Source organism: Stegodyphus dumicola, chromosome 2, assembly GCF_044657685.1.
Source record: "Stegodyphus dumicola isolate Sdum_Otavi_A_Nest chromosome 2, ASM4465768v1".
Taxonomy (NCBI): domain Eukaryota; kingdom Metazoa; phylum Arthropoda; class Arachnida; order Araneae; family Eresidae; genus Stegodyphus; species Stegodyphus dumicola.
In genome coordinates this window covers 154708151-154728904 of record NC_140769.1, presented here as the reverse complement: position 1 = coordinate 154728904, position 20754 = coordinate 154708151, and the positions used below count along the sequence as shown (strand labels likewise).

At 32.3% G+C, this 20754-nt stretch overlaps 2 protein-coding genes across 3 annotated transcripts in view; one reads left to right on the top strand and one right to left on the bottom strand.

Annotated features, from left to right (window-relative positions):
- The window catches only part of LOC118199135 (natural resistance-associated macrophage protein 2-like), a 108021-nt gene that overhangs the window by 63631 nt on the left and 23636 nt on the right, over nucleotides 1-20754 (top strand). For both annotated transcript variants that reach the window (XM_085811324.1, XM_085811325.1), the window contains exons 7-12: nucleotides 3249-3407; nucleotides 7442-7489; nucleotides 11289-11327; nucleotides 15298-15417; nucleotides 18295-18518; nucleotides 19234-19393. In XM_085811324.1, coding sequence (XP_085667450.1) covers nucleotides 3249-3407; nucleotides 7442-7489; nucleotides 11289-11327; nucleotides 15298-15417; nucleotides 18295-18518; nucleotides 19234-19393 — 750 coding nt within the window. The remainder of the gene's footprint in view (nucleotides 1-3248; nucleotides 3408-7441; nucleotides 7490-11288; nucleotides 11328-15297; nucleotides 15418-18294; nucleotides 18519-19233; nucleotides 19394-20754) is intronic.
- The window catches only part of Mvl (solute carrier family member malvolio), a 151851-nt gene continuing 150144 nt past the window's right edge, over nucleotides 19048-20754 (bottom strand). The window contains exon 15 of the mRNA XM_085811318.1: nucleotides 19048-19390. The gene's annotated coding sequence lies outside the window, so the exon portion shown is untranslated. The remainder of the gene's footprint in view (nucleotides 19391-20754) is intronic.

Genomic DNA, 20754 nt, shown 5'->3' with positions numbered 1-20754 from the left:
GGCGGAATACGTAAATAATAATAAGATGACTTGATCTTTATCATTATGATAAAACCTGTGCCCATTTGTCAGCATTAGTCATCTTGAGATCACATACATTTCTCATTAATTTTTATTCACGTTAAGGGGTATCAGAAACCCCTATACCGACAATGTTAAATTGGCCATTTTCGATGTACCTTTTCTCAAAATCTGCTGTAGATACAAGCTTGAAATTTTTTCTGTAATTAAAGTATGTACCTATCTGATTATACTGAAATGAGCTTTTGAAACATTTTGAATCTTAGAGTAAATTACAGGATATTTTGTTAGACATAGTAAAATTTAGCACTTTTCTCACACAAAAAATTTTTAAATTTTTTTTTCTAAGTTTATTACAAAAAGCTCATTTCAGTAAATATTAGGGAACCTAATAAATAAGCCATAGAAAGTTTATATAACTGTGAGCAGTAGTTCCTGAGAAAAGGTACATCGAGTATAAAAAAATCACGTTTGGAGAAAAACGCGTTTTTATGTAAAAATCCTCTTTGATCAAAGCAGTAGATGACAAATTAAAACTAGATTTTTTTACAGTCATTTTCATACAGATTAAAGAATGGTATTTTTAGAAAGATAAAAGTGTAGAGAATTTGAAAATGCAAAAATCTGAAATCACAATTTTTTGAAGATTTTGGAGTTCCAACTCCCCTTAAGCTTTTTTTTAATTGCATGAATATTGTTAAGCTACTATTTCATTTAATTTTTTGCCTAAAGGAGCGTTAATCCAGAAGGGCTATTACTCTCGAAACGGCATTTTACATCGAATCACTATAAACGGCTGTATCACTTTTCAAATTGTTGCCACCCAGTATTATCGCCCTATATCATATTTGAAGAAACTAAATAATGAAGAATCTGCGTAAATATATGTATGTTTATCGCATTGTGAAAAAATGAAGACACCTAAAGTCATCAAATTTTGAATAACGTACGTAGTTTTCTACCCGAAAATGAGCATTTTGAATTTCGAATTTGTTTTATAATCTATTTCATATTTTGTAAACCTTTAACGAATTTTTGAATAAAAAACTCAACGATTTCAAAGGAAACAATGGCAACACTGTACAGAATAAAACATTTTTATCTCCTTCGCGCGAGACTGTCCGTTGGAAATTCTAAAGAAATGAAGTTTTTAAATATTTATAGCCCAAAAGGGCATTTGCTCTAATGCTCTCGAAACGTGTATGTGTATGTTAATGAAAAAAACGCCCTTTTGGGCGCAATCTAAAATCTAAAAGCTTTCAGATATTTTAAGCCCGAAAGGTACGTAGCTCCAATGGGATATTAGTCTCGAAACGGCATTTTGCAAGGAAACAATGAAATGTGTTGTTTTACTTTTCGAACTATATTTTATTAGATTATTAATTTTCAGTCAAAAACGTTTTATCTGCACCTTCGGTGGCAGATAGGTCTATTACTGAAACATCATAATTTTTATAACATAATTGCTAGAATTATTTAGGATTATCTATGCCTGATCTAAATAATCAACTCCTTTTATTTTTTTATATTTATTAGCCCAAAAGTGCGTTAAAAGCATTTCGAGGGCTATTGGTCTCGAAATGAAATTTTGTTTCGTCCCCTAAAACGGCGAATCTCTTTTCAAATCGCTGCCACCAAATGTTATCACCTCATACTATTTTTAAAGAAATTAAATGATGGAGAAACTGTATATATATATATACGTTCCTCGCATTTTTAAAAAAACGACGGCAATTAGGGCCATCAGATTTTGAATAACGCAGTCCTTCACCTGAGCATGTGCACGAATTTAAATTCCGAGTCCTATATTTCATATTTTGTGAAATTTTAAAGATTTTTTTTATTAAGGGACTCAACGATGTGAAAGCGAGCAGTGACAATACTGTAAGGGAAAAAAAAAACATTTTTTTATATCCGGTGCGAGAGATCGTATATCGGAAATTCCACTAAAGATATGCTGTTTTTAAATATTTTGTGATTTTGCTGTAGAATTGAATTTTACGTGACGTAAGTGCGGAGAACATCATATTCAATATATAATGCTATCTCACAAAAGGTTAATAATAAAAAGAGAGAAAAATGCTTTATAAGCCATCATACTAAGAAAATTGAGCATGGACATGATGAACTCAGAAAAGACTTAAATAGAAAAATGTTATGCCAACACTCATCACTGCATTGGAAATTCTAAACATATGCTGCTTTTAAAATTTTTGTAATTTTGCTGTTGAATTATGTATGGCGTAAGTGCGAAGAAAAGTATGCTTAATAATAAAACTAAAAAGAAAAAAGAAATGGGTTAGCAGGAGTGAGTGCAAATGCAGACTGGTACACTGCGAGCTCAGCGAGAGCGTAGAAAACCTCAACAAACCCTTTTGGGGGACCATTAAAATCTAAACTCTTTCAAATATTTCTTTCTTTTTTTTTTTTTTTTTTAATTTCCACATTTATTAGCCCAAAGGGGCGGTAGCCCAAAAGGACTATTAGTCTCAAAACGGCATTTTGTGGCGTTTTACCATAAATAGCGAATCACTTTTTAAATTGTTGCCACCAAATATTATCAATATTATCACTGTATTATATTTAAAGAAAGTAAATAATGAAGAATCTGCATGAATGTATGCATCTTTCTTTCATTGTTAAGAAAACAACAGTACTGAATGTCATCAAATTCTGAGTGACGTAGTCCTCCTCCCGAACATGGGCACCTAGAGGCCCGAATTAGGAAATTGAGATTTGTTTTATTGTCTATTTCATATTTTGTCAAGCTTTAACGAATTTTTCGTTAACAAATTCAACGTTTTCAAAGCAAGCAGTGGCCACACTTTAGGGAAAAACATTTTTATCTCCAGCGTGCATGACTGTCTATTGGAAATTCTAAAGATGTGCTATTTTTAAAAATTTTTTAGCCCAAGGTAGCGTTACCCCAAATGCTCTCGAAATATGTATATGTCTGTAAATTTTTTAAATATATGTCTGTAAATTTTTTTAAATGTCCGTTTCGGCGTAATATAAAATCTGAAAGCTTTCAGATTTTCTTTTTATTATTATTATTATTATTATTATTATTTTTTAATTTTCATTGTTAAGAGTAAAAAATCAAACACCCAATGCTCTGCTTAACATTGGTTACTTGGTAAAATTTGCTTTGACCACAATCGGGTGGTCTAAATCACAATTTAATTTATTGTATTACTGTATTTAATTTAATGAATATTTCTTTTCAGAGCAGAAATATCAACAGGAAGAACAAAGAGGAAGTAAAGGATGCTAACCGATATTATTTCATCGAATCTGCCATCGCACTTTTTGTGTCACTCATCATCAATATATTCGTAGTGTCAGTTTTCGCACGAGGATTGAGTGGAAAAACCAATAGTGAAGTGGTAAATTATTTTCTTTTCTCTCTCTTCTTGTTGTTATTATTACTCCTCTTCATTTCTCTTGTTGCTGTTATTATCTATTATTAGTACTGACGATTAAATTGCTACTGCTGTTGCTTATACTCTGTTGGAAACATAATTATTCTATTATTAATGGCTTTAGGTAATCATGTTATGCTATTTCTCTTAACCCATTTTTTTCCTGTTTATACGCTTTTTAAAAACAAAAATAATATAATCATATCTCTTACTAGAGATGAACAAAACCCCTCCTTTAAGGAATCATATCGGAACCATTCGCTCACTGAAGTGAATCAGCTCTTTTTAACGGTTCACTGCTTACTAACAATGACTTGATGAATGAATGCGCTTGGAATAGGCGTGGATCAGAAGCGGTGTGCAAAGATCGAGGAAAAAGCAGAAAGAATCGAACAACTCAGCCAAACAACTCAGGATTGCTGGAATCAACTCGCCAAACCGCGCACTCCCTGGGCTGATTTCTTTCGAATGTACTTTTGAGATTCCATAAAAAAAAAAAAAAAAAAAAAAAAAAACTTTCTACATAGAACAACAATAAAATTCTGGAATAAAAAATGCTAAAAGTTAAAAAATAATGAAATCTAAACTCACTTTTGTTAAAGATTATTTTATTTCATTACTATAATTGATATTTTGTTGCTACTACAAAGCACATTGTAAAAATTAATTTTTAAGTTGGAGGCAGGCTCCAAAGAACAGGAAATTGTCTGCTGACAATGCTGGCATTTTCCTTTTCTTTAAATCTAATTTGACAAAATAATACCAAATATCGATCGACGTTCTTTTATGCGGTAAGTCCGCATTTGATCTGCAACCTTGAAAAAATACATTCGATGGAAAAATTTAAGTTTATAAATATATGCTAATTCTAAAGAAGATTAAAGAGAAATTCACAACTCTTGATTACAAGACGTTAGAAAAATAAGTAAATAAATAAAAATATAATTTATATTTTAGATAAATATTACAGTAATATTGCATAAAGAAAACGTAATACCCAGGAACAGCTCCGAGGAAGCGAAAAGAACAAATAATCAAGATTCTTCAGGAGCCAGATTTGCAGCTAGAGCAGGAGCGATGAAAGAGAAAATAATCACTACCTCCGAAGGACACAGATCTGCGACTAGCGACGGAGCGCTGACAACTGGAATCCGAGGAACTAGTTCCATAACCTACGTACTTTAAAGAGATTCCTCGCTGTGCCAGATGGGAAAAAAGACTCCATCCATTTGCAAACATGGGGTGGTCGGTTTTGCTGAGATGCGTCGGTTTATTTATTGTTTTGTTTTTTTCAATACTAGATGGAACAGAATCAAACCAAAAGCGCGCATATTTATATACATAACACACATACATATAGCGCGCAATATCGCCTTCTCTGTCGGTAGTGGTGATAGTAATTCTCGCGGTTTTGAAATTCGAGGATCATGCGTGGTATTTCTGTTTGTTGCATTAGTGTGCAAAGTTTCTTTTTTCCCGAATCGTAATGCCGCGTATGCATTTTTTCATAAATATCATTGCATTTTTTCCGAAATATGGCATTTTCTTACTTGTGCAGAATGTAGGAATGCTCATTCGATGAAGTTAATTTATGCCATTCTCTAAATTTTTTTAAGTTCAGACAGGTAGATGTTGTGTCAAGACTTGTGTTTCTCTTTATTTGCTTTGGAAACATGAATGGTCCTGAATCGGAACAGGGAGCTTACTCAAGCTATGTTCAAGAAGGTGTGAAGTAGACAACACAAGCAGGAAGGGTATACGAAACCCTTTATTTTCAATCTTTTACAGGATCTTCCGAGCTTCGGAATACAAAGACCAACCACTTGTGGTCTGAACGTAAGAATATAAAAACTACTAACTAAAACTCTAACTAAAAACTAACTTTGAATTAGTATACAAATGCCTAGCACTAAGATTGGCCTTTATTTAAAAAAGGTACGTATGTAGTACGCCGAGGTGCTAAAACTACGATACGTCTGCAATTATCAAGTGGGCTAAACCTCTGGCCTTAAAGGCAACCAGCAACAGAGTGAAAATTCGTAAAACTACAGTGGCAAGCGGCTTGCTTTCTATAACTCCTTCCTCTTTTCTCTCTTGGCAAAAAGCCACAACTTAAGTACTTCGCGTTAGCAAGACAATTTGCATAAACAAGTTAAATCACTTAGTTCTGGCCGGAAGTAGAAAATAAGAAGTGATAGTACAGTTTTAAAATAAAATAAACGTTAGTAAAACTTAGGATCCTTACAGTTGTACATGGAGAGCAATGTCAGTTTGCTCTACAATGCCGAAAATTGTACAGTTCTCTGATTTTTTTAAGTTAAAACAGATCGCTGTTTTGTCTTGTTAGGGCGTAGCCCGGTCCACCTTGCAAAACAAAGTTTGCCCTATGACCCTATACGGGCTACGCCAGTACAAAAGTCACCACACAACTATACAAACACACGAATCACACAATGACAATGGCTCCTTTATTGTTGTTAATAATCTTCATAATCTTATACGCTATTCCTCTTGCCTTAAGTAAACCATTTTTCATAAAATCTATGTTCGCTCCATCAATGCATCTGGTTAACTTACATTCTGTAATAAAGTGGACATTGTATCCTACTTTTGTACATACTTTACATAAATCATTATCTTGAACATAGAATCTTTTCAGATAAAAGGGAAATCTCCCATGAACTGTAATTAACTGATTCAAGCCAATGCCATTGTTAATATTCATATTTTCCTTAGGAATAAAAATCTTCATGAAAATATTATTTTTAGCAGAGTTTTTCCATTGAGTCCGCCATTTCTCTACAATGTCACACTTCATAATGCTAATGCATCTTCTCCTGGAGACTTGTACATCGACAGTTTCAATATCATTACTCATTGTTGCCTCCTCTGCAAATGAAAAATACGCCCATTTGGACGTAATATAAAATTTGTATGCTTTCAGATTTTTTTTTTCACTTGTTAGGTTGGTGGAAAAGTAGTTATCAACAACTGACGACTTTGCAGGAGGGTTGGGTGGATAACGTGAAAGTATCAACGTAAATTCTAACTCAAAAATCAGTAAATTTCCAACAGCCATTAATATATGAGACGAATGATGTTGTTTTACGTTTTTCGCCATTTTTCAAATTTCAGTTGTTAATTTTATAGTGAGGATTCTTACAATTTCTTGTAAATAATCATCGGAGATCATTGATCGTAAAATGCTTTTATTGAAATTCATGATCCAAATGTTTGTTCACATATGTACGTTGATTAAAAAAAGCGAATATTTCTTGAAAATATTGTCGAACTTGTCCGAATTAATAATCTAATATTTGCAGATTTATTTGAGACACTGATTTCAAAGGAATTTCCCTTAAGATGCTCTTCTCTTAGTATCACATCGTATAATCTCAAGTTGTGGGTCACTTTTCTTTTCTTTCGGTGCACTGTCGTTTCTAATTGGCAACGATTCACGAACTATCATCGAGATTGTTTCAGCTTTTCCAAAATCGCCAGATCTTGGTAATTAAATATTTTCTATGAAGAAAAATTTACGATCTATAAAATTGTTTTGATTTAACAAAACTAGAAGTTACAGATTAAATCTCAAGCTGACAAATTAAAAGTGTATTATAAATTCAAACTTATTTTTGTTAAACTCGCATCAAAAGACATGAAAAAAAAAAAGAAGTAAATTAGTCTAAGAAATATGTTTACTCTCGGTTCATAGAAAAATGCGCTGAGCGCCGAAGTTTATTTTTCCGAGCTTTATTTTAAATAATTAGATTAATATACATTGCTAGAAAACATCTTTCTTAATACTTAGAAAACATCTTTCTTAATTCCAAATTAGCATTTGGCATGATACTATATTAATTTTGTAATTTATAAATGCAAACAATTTCCAGATTTTGTAATTTATCAATGCAAAATTGTTTAAACTCTCATTTTGACAGTTACTTATACGAGCTCTATTTTCTAAAGTAAGTTCTTTAATTCTTTTTCCCTTTCAGCTGGATTTGTGTATAAATGAAGGTTTGAATGTAACAGACGTCTTCCAAGTAAGATATGTTTCTACTTTGACAGACTTACCTTATTAATAAAAAAACATATTTAATTCAAACTTAGTTTATAACTCGCTTCAACTGAAGATTACAATCGCCTGTTGCCTAAAATTGATAGATTCTTTGGTTATGTGGATTGATTAAAATCGACGGCATAGAATAATTAATTTTTTCCCTTTGTTTTGCTTTCAACGATAACCATGTTTTTTGTTTTAGTTATTGTTCATTTTGCAATACTCTTCGGCTTCATAATGCATATTTTCTGATTTTATTATTAATGCGTTTTTTTTAAATATGAGCAATTTAAGCCATTATGATTCTGTTATTTTTCTTCTGCATACTTTTATCTTTCTTTAAATGTTTTTAATATTTGTATTAAGCTCCTAGATGATGGCTAATCTTAATGTTTAATATTATATGTACATAATTCATTACGAGCAAACAATCCATATTTTTTGTATAATATTAGAACAAACAGAAGAAGACAGAAAGAAATATAATCACACGTACGAAAGCGCCCTATCGAAATTTCAGAGTAAAAATTAAATTATCAAAAATTAAAGGATAATTATTAAAATTAAACTAAACTTTTATCCCAAGCCGAAAGAACACATAGATATTAATATATAGACAAATATAAAGACGCATCCTCTTATTTGAAGTTAAATAAATCCGAAACTGCTTGCATCTAAAACTGCAAAAATATTTTAAAACAGGAAATTGCCTTTACTATTTGCTTGTAACTGTAATTATTTAGTAGTATAGTATGCCATCTCATCCGCCCAGCGATTCCCCAACTTAAAGCATCTTATTTTAGCGTGTTCAAAAGAATTTATGTCAAGTGAGTTGGTGGCTAATACCTTCGAAAAATATTTTCCAGACTGAAGATATTCGGCCACTATCAGAGCTCAATGAGTATTACCATCCATGGACAAAGAAATTAGGGTAAAACAAGTCGTACCACCGGCTTAAGTCGTATTTTTCAAAAATTAGGCATAATATCACGCCAACTGCGCTTTTCCAGGCAAAACGAGTCACCCCTTAGTAAACTATATTGTTTCACATCGTGTTCGTCTCCCTCTAATATTTGTAAGGAAGACCGCGAAGATTCGGTGCCTAAAATGCAAGAGATAAGTACACGACTTATGGGCTGGAGTTGTCAGGAAAATGAAACTATACCTTTAGGATCACTGTTGTAATTAAGTGTATAAATAAATTACTGGTGGAAAAGAAAGATTTATTATAACTGTTCAATTTTAAACGTAGTACGACTTAAGCTATAGGTGGTACGACTTAGAATACTGGTTGTTTAAGTCGTACTGGGTTTGTGTTCATAAATTTTATTAACTTTATCCAAGAGTGTAGGGAATTTTATTATGTTAAATATCAGCGACGACAGCACAAAATATTATTACCACACATTAACTTTGTTTTTTTTCATAGATCCTACGATTTATATTTTTTTTCTATATGATCTGGTACTATCTTCATTAATTTTCATTCCCTCAAAATGGCGGGTTCTCAGTCTAGTAATGGTCTTTGTTATTTCTTTGTTTGCATCAATCTCACATATCTGATGGTCTTTCTTAATAGATTTCTCTTTGAATCTATATCTGACAATGACATTAGCATCTGCAAGAGTGACAGGGAAGCCTGGAACTCCTAGAGAGTCCAAATCCCCAAGCTGGCGGATATGGGAATGCCTCCTTCGGTGGTAGAAGAGAAATGAAGTATTTTCCGCGGACCAACAGGCAGAAGTCCAACCTCTTGAGGCAATGGCAACAATTTTTCCATGCGAGATCATTTTATGGAGGTCAACCTCTACGCTGTTGCAGAGCCTCTGTCTTGATATAGGATACCATGTGGCCAATATTCATGATCCCTCGCCACAAGTAAACCGCCATCAGTGATAGATTGGCTTATAACATATACTATGAAAGTTTACATAGTCTGTACTTTCGTTGAAGGCACGGCCGGAATCTGTATTTAAACTGGAATCCTCCGTTAAAAATACTTGGTTGCACTTATGATGCAGACGATACCATCTTAACCTTCTGCCTTATTCGGCCGAGGTAGCTTGAGAAAGCCACCACGCAGTGATTCGCCCGAGTATACTCGGCGTATTAAAATGCTTAATATATAAATACCCCGAGGGCTAGTAGTAAATATCTCCAGTTTTCCTGCAAAGTATATTTTCCTTACCTTCATCAAAGCGACTTTTAGCAGCGCTACAAAAGAAGTTCTTCAGTAGAACTTCAGAGAGTTCTACTGAAGAACAAAACTGCCCCTCTCTTCGGATATTTGAGATGCTTTAGAAATTATTTGAGTGTCGACAACGCAGAGTGGCGTTTTAACACAATAGACTCTCTACTTCAAAGATAGGAGAATGTAGTTCCAGGTAGGGAAACGGACTATATTTAATGCAGAGGACAAAATTTTTCAGACCGGTTTTTTACTGTGATTGCTTACCACTGCAATGCGAATTTCATTTCGTTGAGCTACCATTTAAAGGGTTAAATGCTCTCTTCTGAATGATGCTAAAAGCGAAATACAACTAAGTAGTTTTCTTGCATAAAGACCATGTTCATGAAGCTTTCGATAAACAATATGCTTATGCGAGTACCAGTAGCGGCTGAGAAGTTGCAAGTAAGTTGACTAGTGATTGAAAAATGGTTTCTTCTTGCCAGCAATAACAAATAGCATATTTTAAAGCTGCAGTTACTCTCGAATGGTTTGGACCAAAAAGACAACTGTTTCCATGCTTAAACGGTTCCGGATCATAAGATTATACTTTGGATAATATTCAGCTTTCTGGAAATGTCCACTAAAGGATGTCTTGAAACATATGATTAATATTTGGCTACAGTTAGATTTACAGATTTACATCCTTACATTCAGTTCAGATATCTGCAAGATATCGATTATGATTCGTTCCATGATTTTCTCGCATTCACCTTATTTGCATGTTTGGTACTCAAATACCTACTCATCAGCAGGATTTTGTGTTCATTAGCTTAAAACTACCATAAATAATCATTATAAGGGTATTTTAATGTTTTTGTATAGCATTAAAATCACTTTTAAATTTAATTTCCAGCATAGAAATTTTACTTAAAACCTCAAACACCTTTCTGTAATGTAATCTACCTCCTACTAAATGATTCTCTTGAGTATGGCATGCATTTTCCGCATCTGCAAAAATCAGACGACAGTCAGTGCTGTAAAACGAATTGATTTTGCCAAGAACTATTCTTTTTATCGTAATTTTATGCAATTAATGCTACACTTTAAAATCTGTATAACATTTTGACTTCTTCATGAGATCCTTTTTGAAACAATGACTATTTTTGAAGTTTGAAATTAGCTTCATTTACAAAAATAGGTTTAAAGCTAAATTTACATCAAATGCTGAAAAATTTTTATTCTGCCCTGTATATTTTACTGCGCAGTAAATGTCGAGTGTTGTCATAAAAACATTAAAAAAACTGTGTTTTTAATTTTTTAATTAAGTATTCTGCATAATGTTTCCTATTTAACTACTTAAATGCAAATTACACGCATAATTTTTTAAATACATAACGCACAGTTTCCTTGATAACCGAATCCTGAGCTATAAAGAATACTACAGTATGCCATATATCGCATTTAGACAAAGACGTGCCCAGTGAATTCGAACAGTTTGATATTCGTAATTTCAATAACTATTCATTTTGAAAAGTTGTTTAAAAATGTCACTTCATGGCGGCTGAAAAGTGAAGCACTTTGTAAGATTTGCTTTTCTATCTTTTCATTTCAGAACAACAACGAGACCGTCGAAGGCGATATTTACAAAGGAGTAAGTAACAGCTTTCTATCCTTAACAACAAATTTTATGACATAGAATAAAGTATTTCTCTAGATCAGCGGGTCTCAGCCTTTTGACTAACACGTAACCATCTAAACAAAAATCGAAAAACTTTAGTACCTCCATTTTACAATGATTTTTTTATTTTTCAATAGAAATATTATAAGGTATTAGTTCCGCCCTCCTATCGTGACTTCGTGGTGTAGGGTTCAGCACACTTTCAGAGGTCTGTGGTTCGATTCCCGGCGATGGGGTTGTAAATTTTTCATCTTTCCTGTTTCCAGAAAATACCTAATGTCTCTACAATATTAAAAAAATATATATTCTACCATTTTAGCAACCTATTGGCTATTTGTATTAAATATGCATGCACAAAAATACTAGATTAAAAATTAGTTATCATTTTAATTATCAAAATTTAAGTTATAATACTTTAATTCTAAAATTTAGTATAAATCGTGGGCTTGTTTAAGAGAGATCAGTTTCTTTATGTCGGGTATTATTTCACTTAGCTTTAAATTAGAATCTGCTTTTAATTTTGTTCTGTATTTATTTCTCTAATGTAACATGGATGAAAAATCCTTGTTCACGCAAATAGGTTGCGCAAAAAGGCAATAAAAATTTAATAGCTTTATTTGAAATGCCTTTAAATTCTTTTTACCTTTTTCAGTTCAGCCAAAAATTAACAAGTGTGTTGTTTTTGAAATCTTCAGTTAATTGTTGGATCACAGGAAATTTCTATCAAATGTTCATTTTCTTCACGAGATTTTTTAATTTAATAGTTAAAAATACTTCGTTTTCTTTGCATATCACCTACTTTTCTCGTGAATATCACCAGTGGTACGCGTACCACCGGTAGAGAATCGCTGCTCTAGATGAAATGATGTTTATATAACTATTTTTGAAATGTTCATGCGTTGTTAGACATAAAAATTTGCATTATGCCTGCGCTTTTACACGTTATCCCTGCACGAATTCAGGAATTATTTGAAATTTCTAATGAAACTGAACCTGTAACATTTAAATTAGTTTTTTTTTTTTTTTTTTTTTTTTTTTTTTTTTTTTCCTATTTCTTTCGAAAATACCATCCTAAAAACATATTAAAACTCAATGAGATAAGTATTTATTTCTCTTGATAAGTAGTTTTATATTAAAATATTGAGCAACATGAATGTGTTTCAAATGAATGAGTGACAAGCGTATTCTGTATAGACTCATCACTATTATTATGATATAAGTTATGATATAAGTTCTCTAAATATGGAACTAAAGAGTGGCAGCCAATAGTCAATTATCAGCATAGTAAGGGTTTAATAACCACTGAAAGACTTAACAGTTTTTTTTTTTTTTTTCTTTTGACAAAAGATTTTGTTGCTACTAAGAATAGCTTTGTTAACAAAAATTATACAATTAAAAAAACCAAAGTATTTTAATTTTCGTTGCGTAAACTCCAAAACATATTCATTTCAACTAAACGGAATGATGAAATTATTTTGTAACACCAAATCAAAACCAATTTCTAGTTAAATAAATTTAAGCAATCCAACTAATTTTCATTTATGTGAGCTCTAGCACTAAATTTAAACAGAAAAATGAGTTTGTGTGAAGCATAACCTACTCATATTCAAGTAAAATTTATCCAAAATACGGTTTTATTGATGTGAAATTCCACAAAAGAACCTCATCATAAAATTACTATTAAGATGAAATTAATAATATAATGTTTCTTTTTAAAAATATGAGTACTTCTTACGGCTATGAAATGATTCACGCTATGAAAAAGAAAAGTAAGCTTACATGCAATAATAATGCAATTATTTTCCTACTAATAAGCTACATGTTTGCCATCTGATACGAGGTGACATGTTTTTGATTTAAATGACACGAATATGTACAAAATACAATAATGTACAATAAATTATTTTGTCTTATACGCCCATACATATTCATTTAAAAATTTAATAGCTTCTTTAAAATGATAAAATGTACTACTTTATCTTTACCTCTTATTAAAATAAACGAAAAAAATAAAAGCACGAAAATAAATTGATAAAAATCTTAATTTCCAATGACTTCAGATGAATAACAGCAGATCTTAGAGATAACTAGAGTTATTAATTATCAAATAATTCCTTAGATCTTTAGAAAAGAAATACTTTAAATTATTAAGAGGCGCGCTTATTTCTTGTAAATCATTCAGCTACAGACCGATTAAATTTGTAATATAAATTAAGATATTACGTCTTGCTGAATGGCGGGTATGAGAGAACTTTCGTGCAACGTAACATAACTGTGTCTGCCGAAAACATCGCGGCAAATTCATTGCGAACGAAAATGTCGCGGAGAAAGCATCGCAAGGGGAAAACGCCGTCGTACGAAACATCGTGAGAGAAATCAAAGCTAGGAGAAAACATAGTAGTATAAAGTATCATCATCAAAAATAAAGCGGTTAAAAAACTTCGCCATTTAAAAATATCGTCGTCGAAAATATCGTGGTAAGAAATAAAGCACCTTCAAATCATCGCATGACGATAATAATGGCATGTGTCTTTTTTTCAGGCTTTCAAAGTTGTAAATGCATATTCGCATAATGATTTGTGAGCGCAAGAAAGAATGAGGAATATTTGTACTTTTATATTTCATATAATTGAATTAACTAATAAATTTTTGTTCATAAATTAAGAAGGAAATTCAAAAACTGAAAATGAGTAGAAAAATAATGCCAGGTACGGCAAGTAATAGAATTTTAAACTTATAAAGATAACTAATAAATGTCATTAATTAATTAATCTCTTTCATAAAGTTTTAGAGGTAAGTTTTCAAGTAAAATATAGTCTAAAAAGGAATTAGAAAAAGTAACATGAGTAATTACGCGTGGTCACCTCTATTAAAATTATTTAATTAATCATCAAATTATAAAATTCTGTTAATTGATATAAGTAGCATTGGTTTTCTACTCATTTCCAATTTCTGAAGGCTTAAGTTTCCTTCTTAATATCTCAGAAAAAATTTATTAGTTTATTCAAAAAATATAAAAATAAAACTATTTCTCATTTCTTCTTGCACTCACAAATGTTTATGAGAATATGCATTTACAACATTGAAAGCCTGTGTTCACTTCTACGTCTATCGAATTAATTTCCACTTTTCGTTGCCCTGCGTTGGCAACACGCTTTTGAGATTTGTCGTTCATAAAATTCGGTCGCTAAAAGCGTAGCTGACCTGTAATTGTTGTAATTCTTATTTTAAAGCTTATCTGTATTGCTGAATTATTACTAAATGTTTACGTGTGAATGTTTTATTATTAAATGTATGCAGTTTGGTTTAAGTAGACCGAGAGTGGTTGAATTGGGATTATTAAGGATATTTAAAATCAAAATTACATCATCTATTTTCGTGCCATTCTAATAATACGAGGAATTTAAACAGCCTGAAAAAAAAATACATATGGGATGTTAACGTCATGCGATGATTTATAGGTGCTTTATTTTTTACCATGATATTTTCGACGACGATGATTTTACACTGCGAAGTTTTTTAATAGCTTTATTTTCGGTGGCATTGTTTTGTACTACGTTTTAGAACTGCGATGTTTTCTCCTTGCTTTATTTTCTTCCACGATGTTCTGTATGACGACGTTTTCGACTTGCGTTGTTTTCTCCCCGATGTTTTCGTCCGAGATGTTTTGGCCTGCGACCCATAACACAGCAATCCAAATTTTATAAAAGTCCGAAAATATATTTTTATTTCATAAAATTATGGTGAGAAGAAAAGCTCAAAAATTCGTAAACGAAAAAAACCTTCTGCGTAATTTTTAAAAATCATATACGACGTTAAACCATAATACTTCTAATTTAGAATTTAACTGTATGAACAATTAAAAGTGTGTTAGCTAATATTTTTAAGTATGGGGACTTTCTGATATATATTTTTCGATTCTTTTCAATTGCTTTTTACGCAGGGAGTCTTCCTTGGTTGTCGGTATGGACTGCCATGCATGTACATATGGGCTGTTGGTCTTCTGGCAGCTGGTCAAAGCTCTACTATGACTGGAACATACACAGGACAGTTCGTTATGGAGGTAAGATAATCATTTCTTGACTCACTTCTGACTTTTCTTGACATCATAAACTCGAAATATATCATCTATCTATATAAGGTTTCAGCAACCTATGATTTGCGGGTCACCAAATTACCCATTTCATAGTTTCAAGTGACCCATTTGACTTTCGAAAATAAAGCATAATATATAAAAATAAATTATAAAAGATAATTCTTACTATCCCCAAAATCAGTGATATATATGTAACTGACAGGCTGTTACACTTTGCAGCTAAAGTACAAAAATTTTAAACCAAAAACTTTATTGTTGAATGCTTCAGTTGCTAAAATATTGGGCATGCATCTGATAACTGTAGACTGCAACTTTGCTGCGTGAAATGTGCCAAATCTCGTATCCCAAATCAATGTGAGCGAAAACATACTGAAGCATCAATCTGCTGTAACTGCTCTGGAAATCACCCAAGTTCCTATCGTGGATGTGAACATTTCAGAAAATTTAGTAAAAACACGAATATCCGAACTAGTTTATGTCCCGGTGGTTAAATCTGCACATGTTACTTCAGACTCCAAACAAAATGGTAATATCTGAAAAAACATACAAATGCCCCCAATTAAAGTAAAACTGAAACAAAAAACTTATCACTAAAGATGTTAAAATTAATTCAGGTCTTCTAAATGGTTTTCAAAATATTCGAGAAATTTTTAGCGACAAAAGTATTCAAAATTTATTAAATCAGAAAAAATGCTGATCTTAACACTGGAAAATGTATGATCGATCATATTTAGCTTGCTTGAACAGACTCATAACTAAAATTTCGAATAATTAAATCGATTCCGGACAAAACTGTTTTTGCATCTGCTTTATGACTCTGAAAACGACCCCTTTTTGCTATATAAGAAGATGTGAAACTTTCAGTACTTTAGTCTCCTGCTCCAAGCTTGATCTAAATCTGAGATCATTATTTCATGAACTATGTTATTTAACACTATGTTAGCACTTTGTCAATCTGGGATAAGGCCCAGGAACCCAGTTCTCACGGCCTGAGGCCACCTAAGTATTCATTAAATTTCTGCGTCTATAATTACAATCTGAGCTATCATTTTGTAGAGACATTAGGATATTTTTTTGGAAGCAGGAAAGATGAAAAATTAACAGCGCCTTCGCCGGGAATCGAACCACGGACCTCTGGAATCGGCCCAGCGTGCAGAACCACTACACCACGAAGGATGTTTGGAAAGCGGGAGAAATACCTTATAATTCTACCTCATTAATCATTTGAAAATCGTATTCTCGGTGCATGGACCGTCTGGAGAAAAATTTAAGTAAAACACATGTATAATATTTGCTTTATTTTCCCTTTAAACTATAAAACTTGCAACACAGTAAGACAGAATTGCTTCGTAAGTGGCTATCAAATAGTTAGCTCTCCGTCCGTGTTATCAGCATCACTTTTTAATGTTTTATGGTCGCAAATTGCAATAACTTTATATCTATTAATTTTCAAGATTTTCAAGGTTAGCTTTTAGTTCGAGTCGAATGTGGAGAAAGAAGATGAAGAACGCACAAATCAAGAAAAAAGATTAAAGCGGTTTTCTACGCGCTTAAATGGAATTAACGCAGATCATGAAAACACCCAAAGTCTCGAAGAAATTATGAATAACTTTCTATTCAGGCAAAATTTGGCTGAGAAAGGGGGAGAAAATAGTGTACTCTTTTTTGTTAGAAAGCAGTTTTTTCATGGAATTGAAAGCAATAAATATTATTTATTAAAAAATGTTACTTATTTATAATATGAAATACTTCTCGGATTAATTGCTGTAAGATCTTATCTTCTTTGCTATTATACAAAGTGTCTAGATCTCAAAATCATTCCAGGCGACTTCTCGCACAGGCATGAAGAATAACAGCACAGAAAGAAGGGTGTAGAAGGGTATCCCTTTTATTCTCAAACTCTTTAACAAAAACGTACACGTACTTCGTGCTCGCAATAACAGACTACTTGCAGTGAGAAGGATAATTTAACAATAAATCTAAAAAGGTAAATAAATAGTAGTGCTAGACTATACAATTTACTTAAAGCTGACAGGCTGACTTAGCAACTTACATCGGCAATAGACTATAACTAAACAGCCGGAATGCGTTGGCGCTACTAAGTTAACAGCTGGAAGATAAAACAGCAAACGTGCGCTACACCAGGGAAATCACGCTCTGTCTAACCTTCTCCTTTCGTCTGTTTAAATCACTTAACTTAATTTGCATCCTGGCAAGGAAATGTAAGGCGAAATAAGAAGTTCAGAAAAGATAGCAAGATTAAAATAATTGGTGATTAAAACTAAGGGAAACCCTACATTGTTTCCCCGCATTCGTTGTTTTTTCCTTTTACTCTATTGAAAAACAACAGACCGAAGTTTCACTGTATTAATTTAATAAAAGATGAAGTGAAATTAAATCAGTAATAAAAAACGTAATATGTTAAATTCCCAATTAATTTAAATGCTAATTTAAAGAATACATAAATTTCTTATCTAACATAATTTATCTATTTTGGATAAAAACCGCGAATTCTAATTCTAACGAATTCGGCAACAGTAAAATATACATTAAAGCAAAAAGACTAAATGCAGTTAATATTGTCTCATTTAGTCTTCAGTCCGTTAAACATGTTCTTTTTTTTTTTTTTTTTTTAATTCACTCTTGTGCTTGAAGAGTGTATAAATTCTGGCATGGTGTTTGAGAAAATTCTATAAAACATATCGCAGACGTATGCATTTCATTATTACTATTTGGCATTAGTCATTTACACTTTGTCAGCCGTCTAATTCGATTCAATTAAACTGATGTAATTAAAAATTGATAGCTAATTGAAATACAATTAAATTAATTTTATTCCTTTAGGGTTTTCTTACACTGAAGTGGACTCGATGGAAGCGAGTGTTGTTAACCAGATCAATAGCTATTTTTCCAACTATTTTGGTGGCCGTGTACAAGGATGTCAATCACGTGAGTGGTATGAATGACTTCCTTAACGCCCTAATGTCGATGCAACTGCCTTACGCGCTCATGACAACTTACATCTTCACGTCTTCAAAGATAGTGATGGGGGACTTCGTCAATGATATGTAAGTTATGAAAAGCAAAATTGAGTTTCTTTATAAATTATTGCCCATTCTATTCATTTAGTTTTTAGAACAGGCGGAGAAATTACTTCTCCGCCTGTTGGTAGTCTGTGGTAGTCAAATGAAATCGTTAGAGATTTCCACAATTAGAAGTTTAATGAGAGGAAGCTGCGTTAGATATAATTAAAAAGGTGATGCGTTGTTTTAAATATCCCTTACTTTGTATGGGCATTAGGTATTTTTGGAAGCAGGCAAGATGAAAAATGAGCAACGCCTTCGCCGGGAATAGAACCGCGGACCTCTGGAATACGCACCCAGCGTACAGGCACCACACCACGAAGGCATGCCAAGAAGGCGGGAGACATACCTTATATACTCCCCCTTTTAAAGGGCTACTGGGGTTTTTTAGGGAACCCAATCGCAATGAACGATATTTTTCAGAATTATATTCTTTAGTCCTACTTAAGAAAAAAGAATGAAAAATCGGATTGAAAAATTGCCATAAAAAGAAATATATGGATAAATAAAAATCTCCGAAATAAATCTAAAAATTTATTACTACTTAATAAAAATTTATTTTGATAAATAACTGTTCTAAAGTAACATATAAAACTCGAAAAATTAGCTAATACATAAAAAAATTCAACAAATTATTTGTTTTCGTATAAAACGAGTGAGTATTTGATTAAAATTCATCACTAATCCTTTTATCTCTCAGGAAGAACAAAATCTTCATGGGCGTGTCTACGGCATTCCTTATTGGACTCAATCTTTACTTCGTGAATGACTTTGTCTCGTCCAACTTCGCTCATAACTGGATCGTTCGCTTGAGTTTAAGTATTTTCCTCATCTTTTATCTATTATTACTGGTGTATCTGGTGAGTATAATAAATATATTATTTTTTTTACTTATTTTTATGCCTTTCATCTAATAATCAAAAAATAATTAAAATGACATATTATATAGTACATATATTATCGTTTCGTGATGTTTATCATAACATTAAATTTCAAAAATGACTACTTACAGTTTTTAGGCAAAGTATGAAATATGAGAATTCTTATATACTTTATCACGGCATTGTATATAACGACTAGGCATTCTATAGAATGAAAAATGCTCTTTAGACAAAGTATTGTTGCGTGCGTACGGCCTCGTAAAGATTGAATACACACAGCTCCGATGATAGGTTGATAAAATTTATTTTATCAGATGAAAGAGTTCAGAGTTCTGCAACTTTTCACAAAAGTATTTGTCCAGCTCTTCACAATATCGCAGAATACAATCGGCAGTTACACTTAAAACTACCAAGAACGTTAAACACACGCAATGCAAAGCTCATCTAAAGAGGGAAGCTAACTCGGAGATATCTCAGTAGTCAGTCTCACACTGAGCTAACAACTCTCAACAACAACAGCTAAGAGCAGATGATCTCTCCGACTTTTTATATAGTTTTCACCCACCCTCCACATATTTCTAGTACTTTCTGCTTCTCGAAATTACTGGAAGGCAATATGAATGTCGAATTACGGTTGCAGCTAACATAATGACCAATTAACATTTTATTCAATTGTAATACCTATTACGGAGATACAGAGATCGAATCAAAATGGTCGCCAAGTTTGGCAAGTTTTGGCTATTCCTCGCCAAATTTGCGAGACAGCCATATACTCAAGGTTAAATAGACTTGCCCTGTATTCTTACTTTTCCGAAAACCTTCGCTTCTTCAGATTTTCATATTACATTATGCAAAAGAAATACAACAATTTTATATATAATTTCACTAAAATTCTCCGTACAAGTACAAAATTTGTAACAGTACTAATAAAAGATCACGATTGCGCTATTATATAAAAGGCTTTCATTCCTCATCATTACATATGTTATTTTGAAAAAGTAATGAAAGAATGCCACTAACAAATTTAAAAGGAAAGTTGTACGAAAGACAGCAAACTTTTTATATAAAAGATTATAAATTAAAATTAACGTATTCCCTGCAATAAGGTAGGCTAAAATGACACTTTGAATTTACTTCATTAGACGTTTCATATTTTGACACTTTGTTTTACATGTACACTTGTCGAATCCTTGGCCTCTTCCACTGGACTGAGCAATTACAACTGACCAGAGAGGAATTTCGTGGTCAGGAATATCTACAATTCTAATCGTTTTCTTGTTATTAATTTTAATCATTTTGTCTTCTAAGTAAATTCTTAGAACACAAAATGAAACGTGATC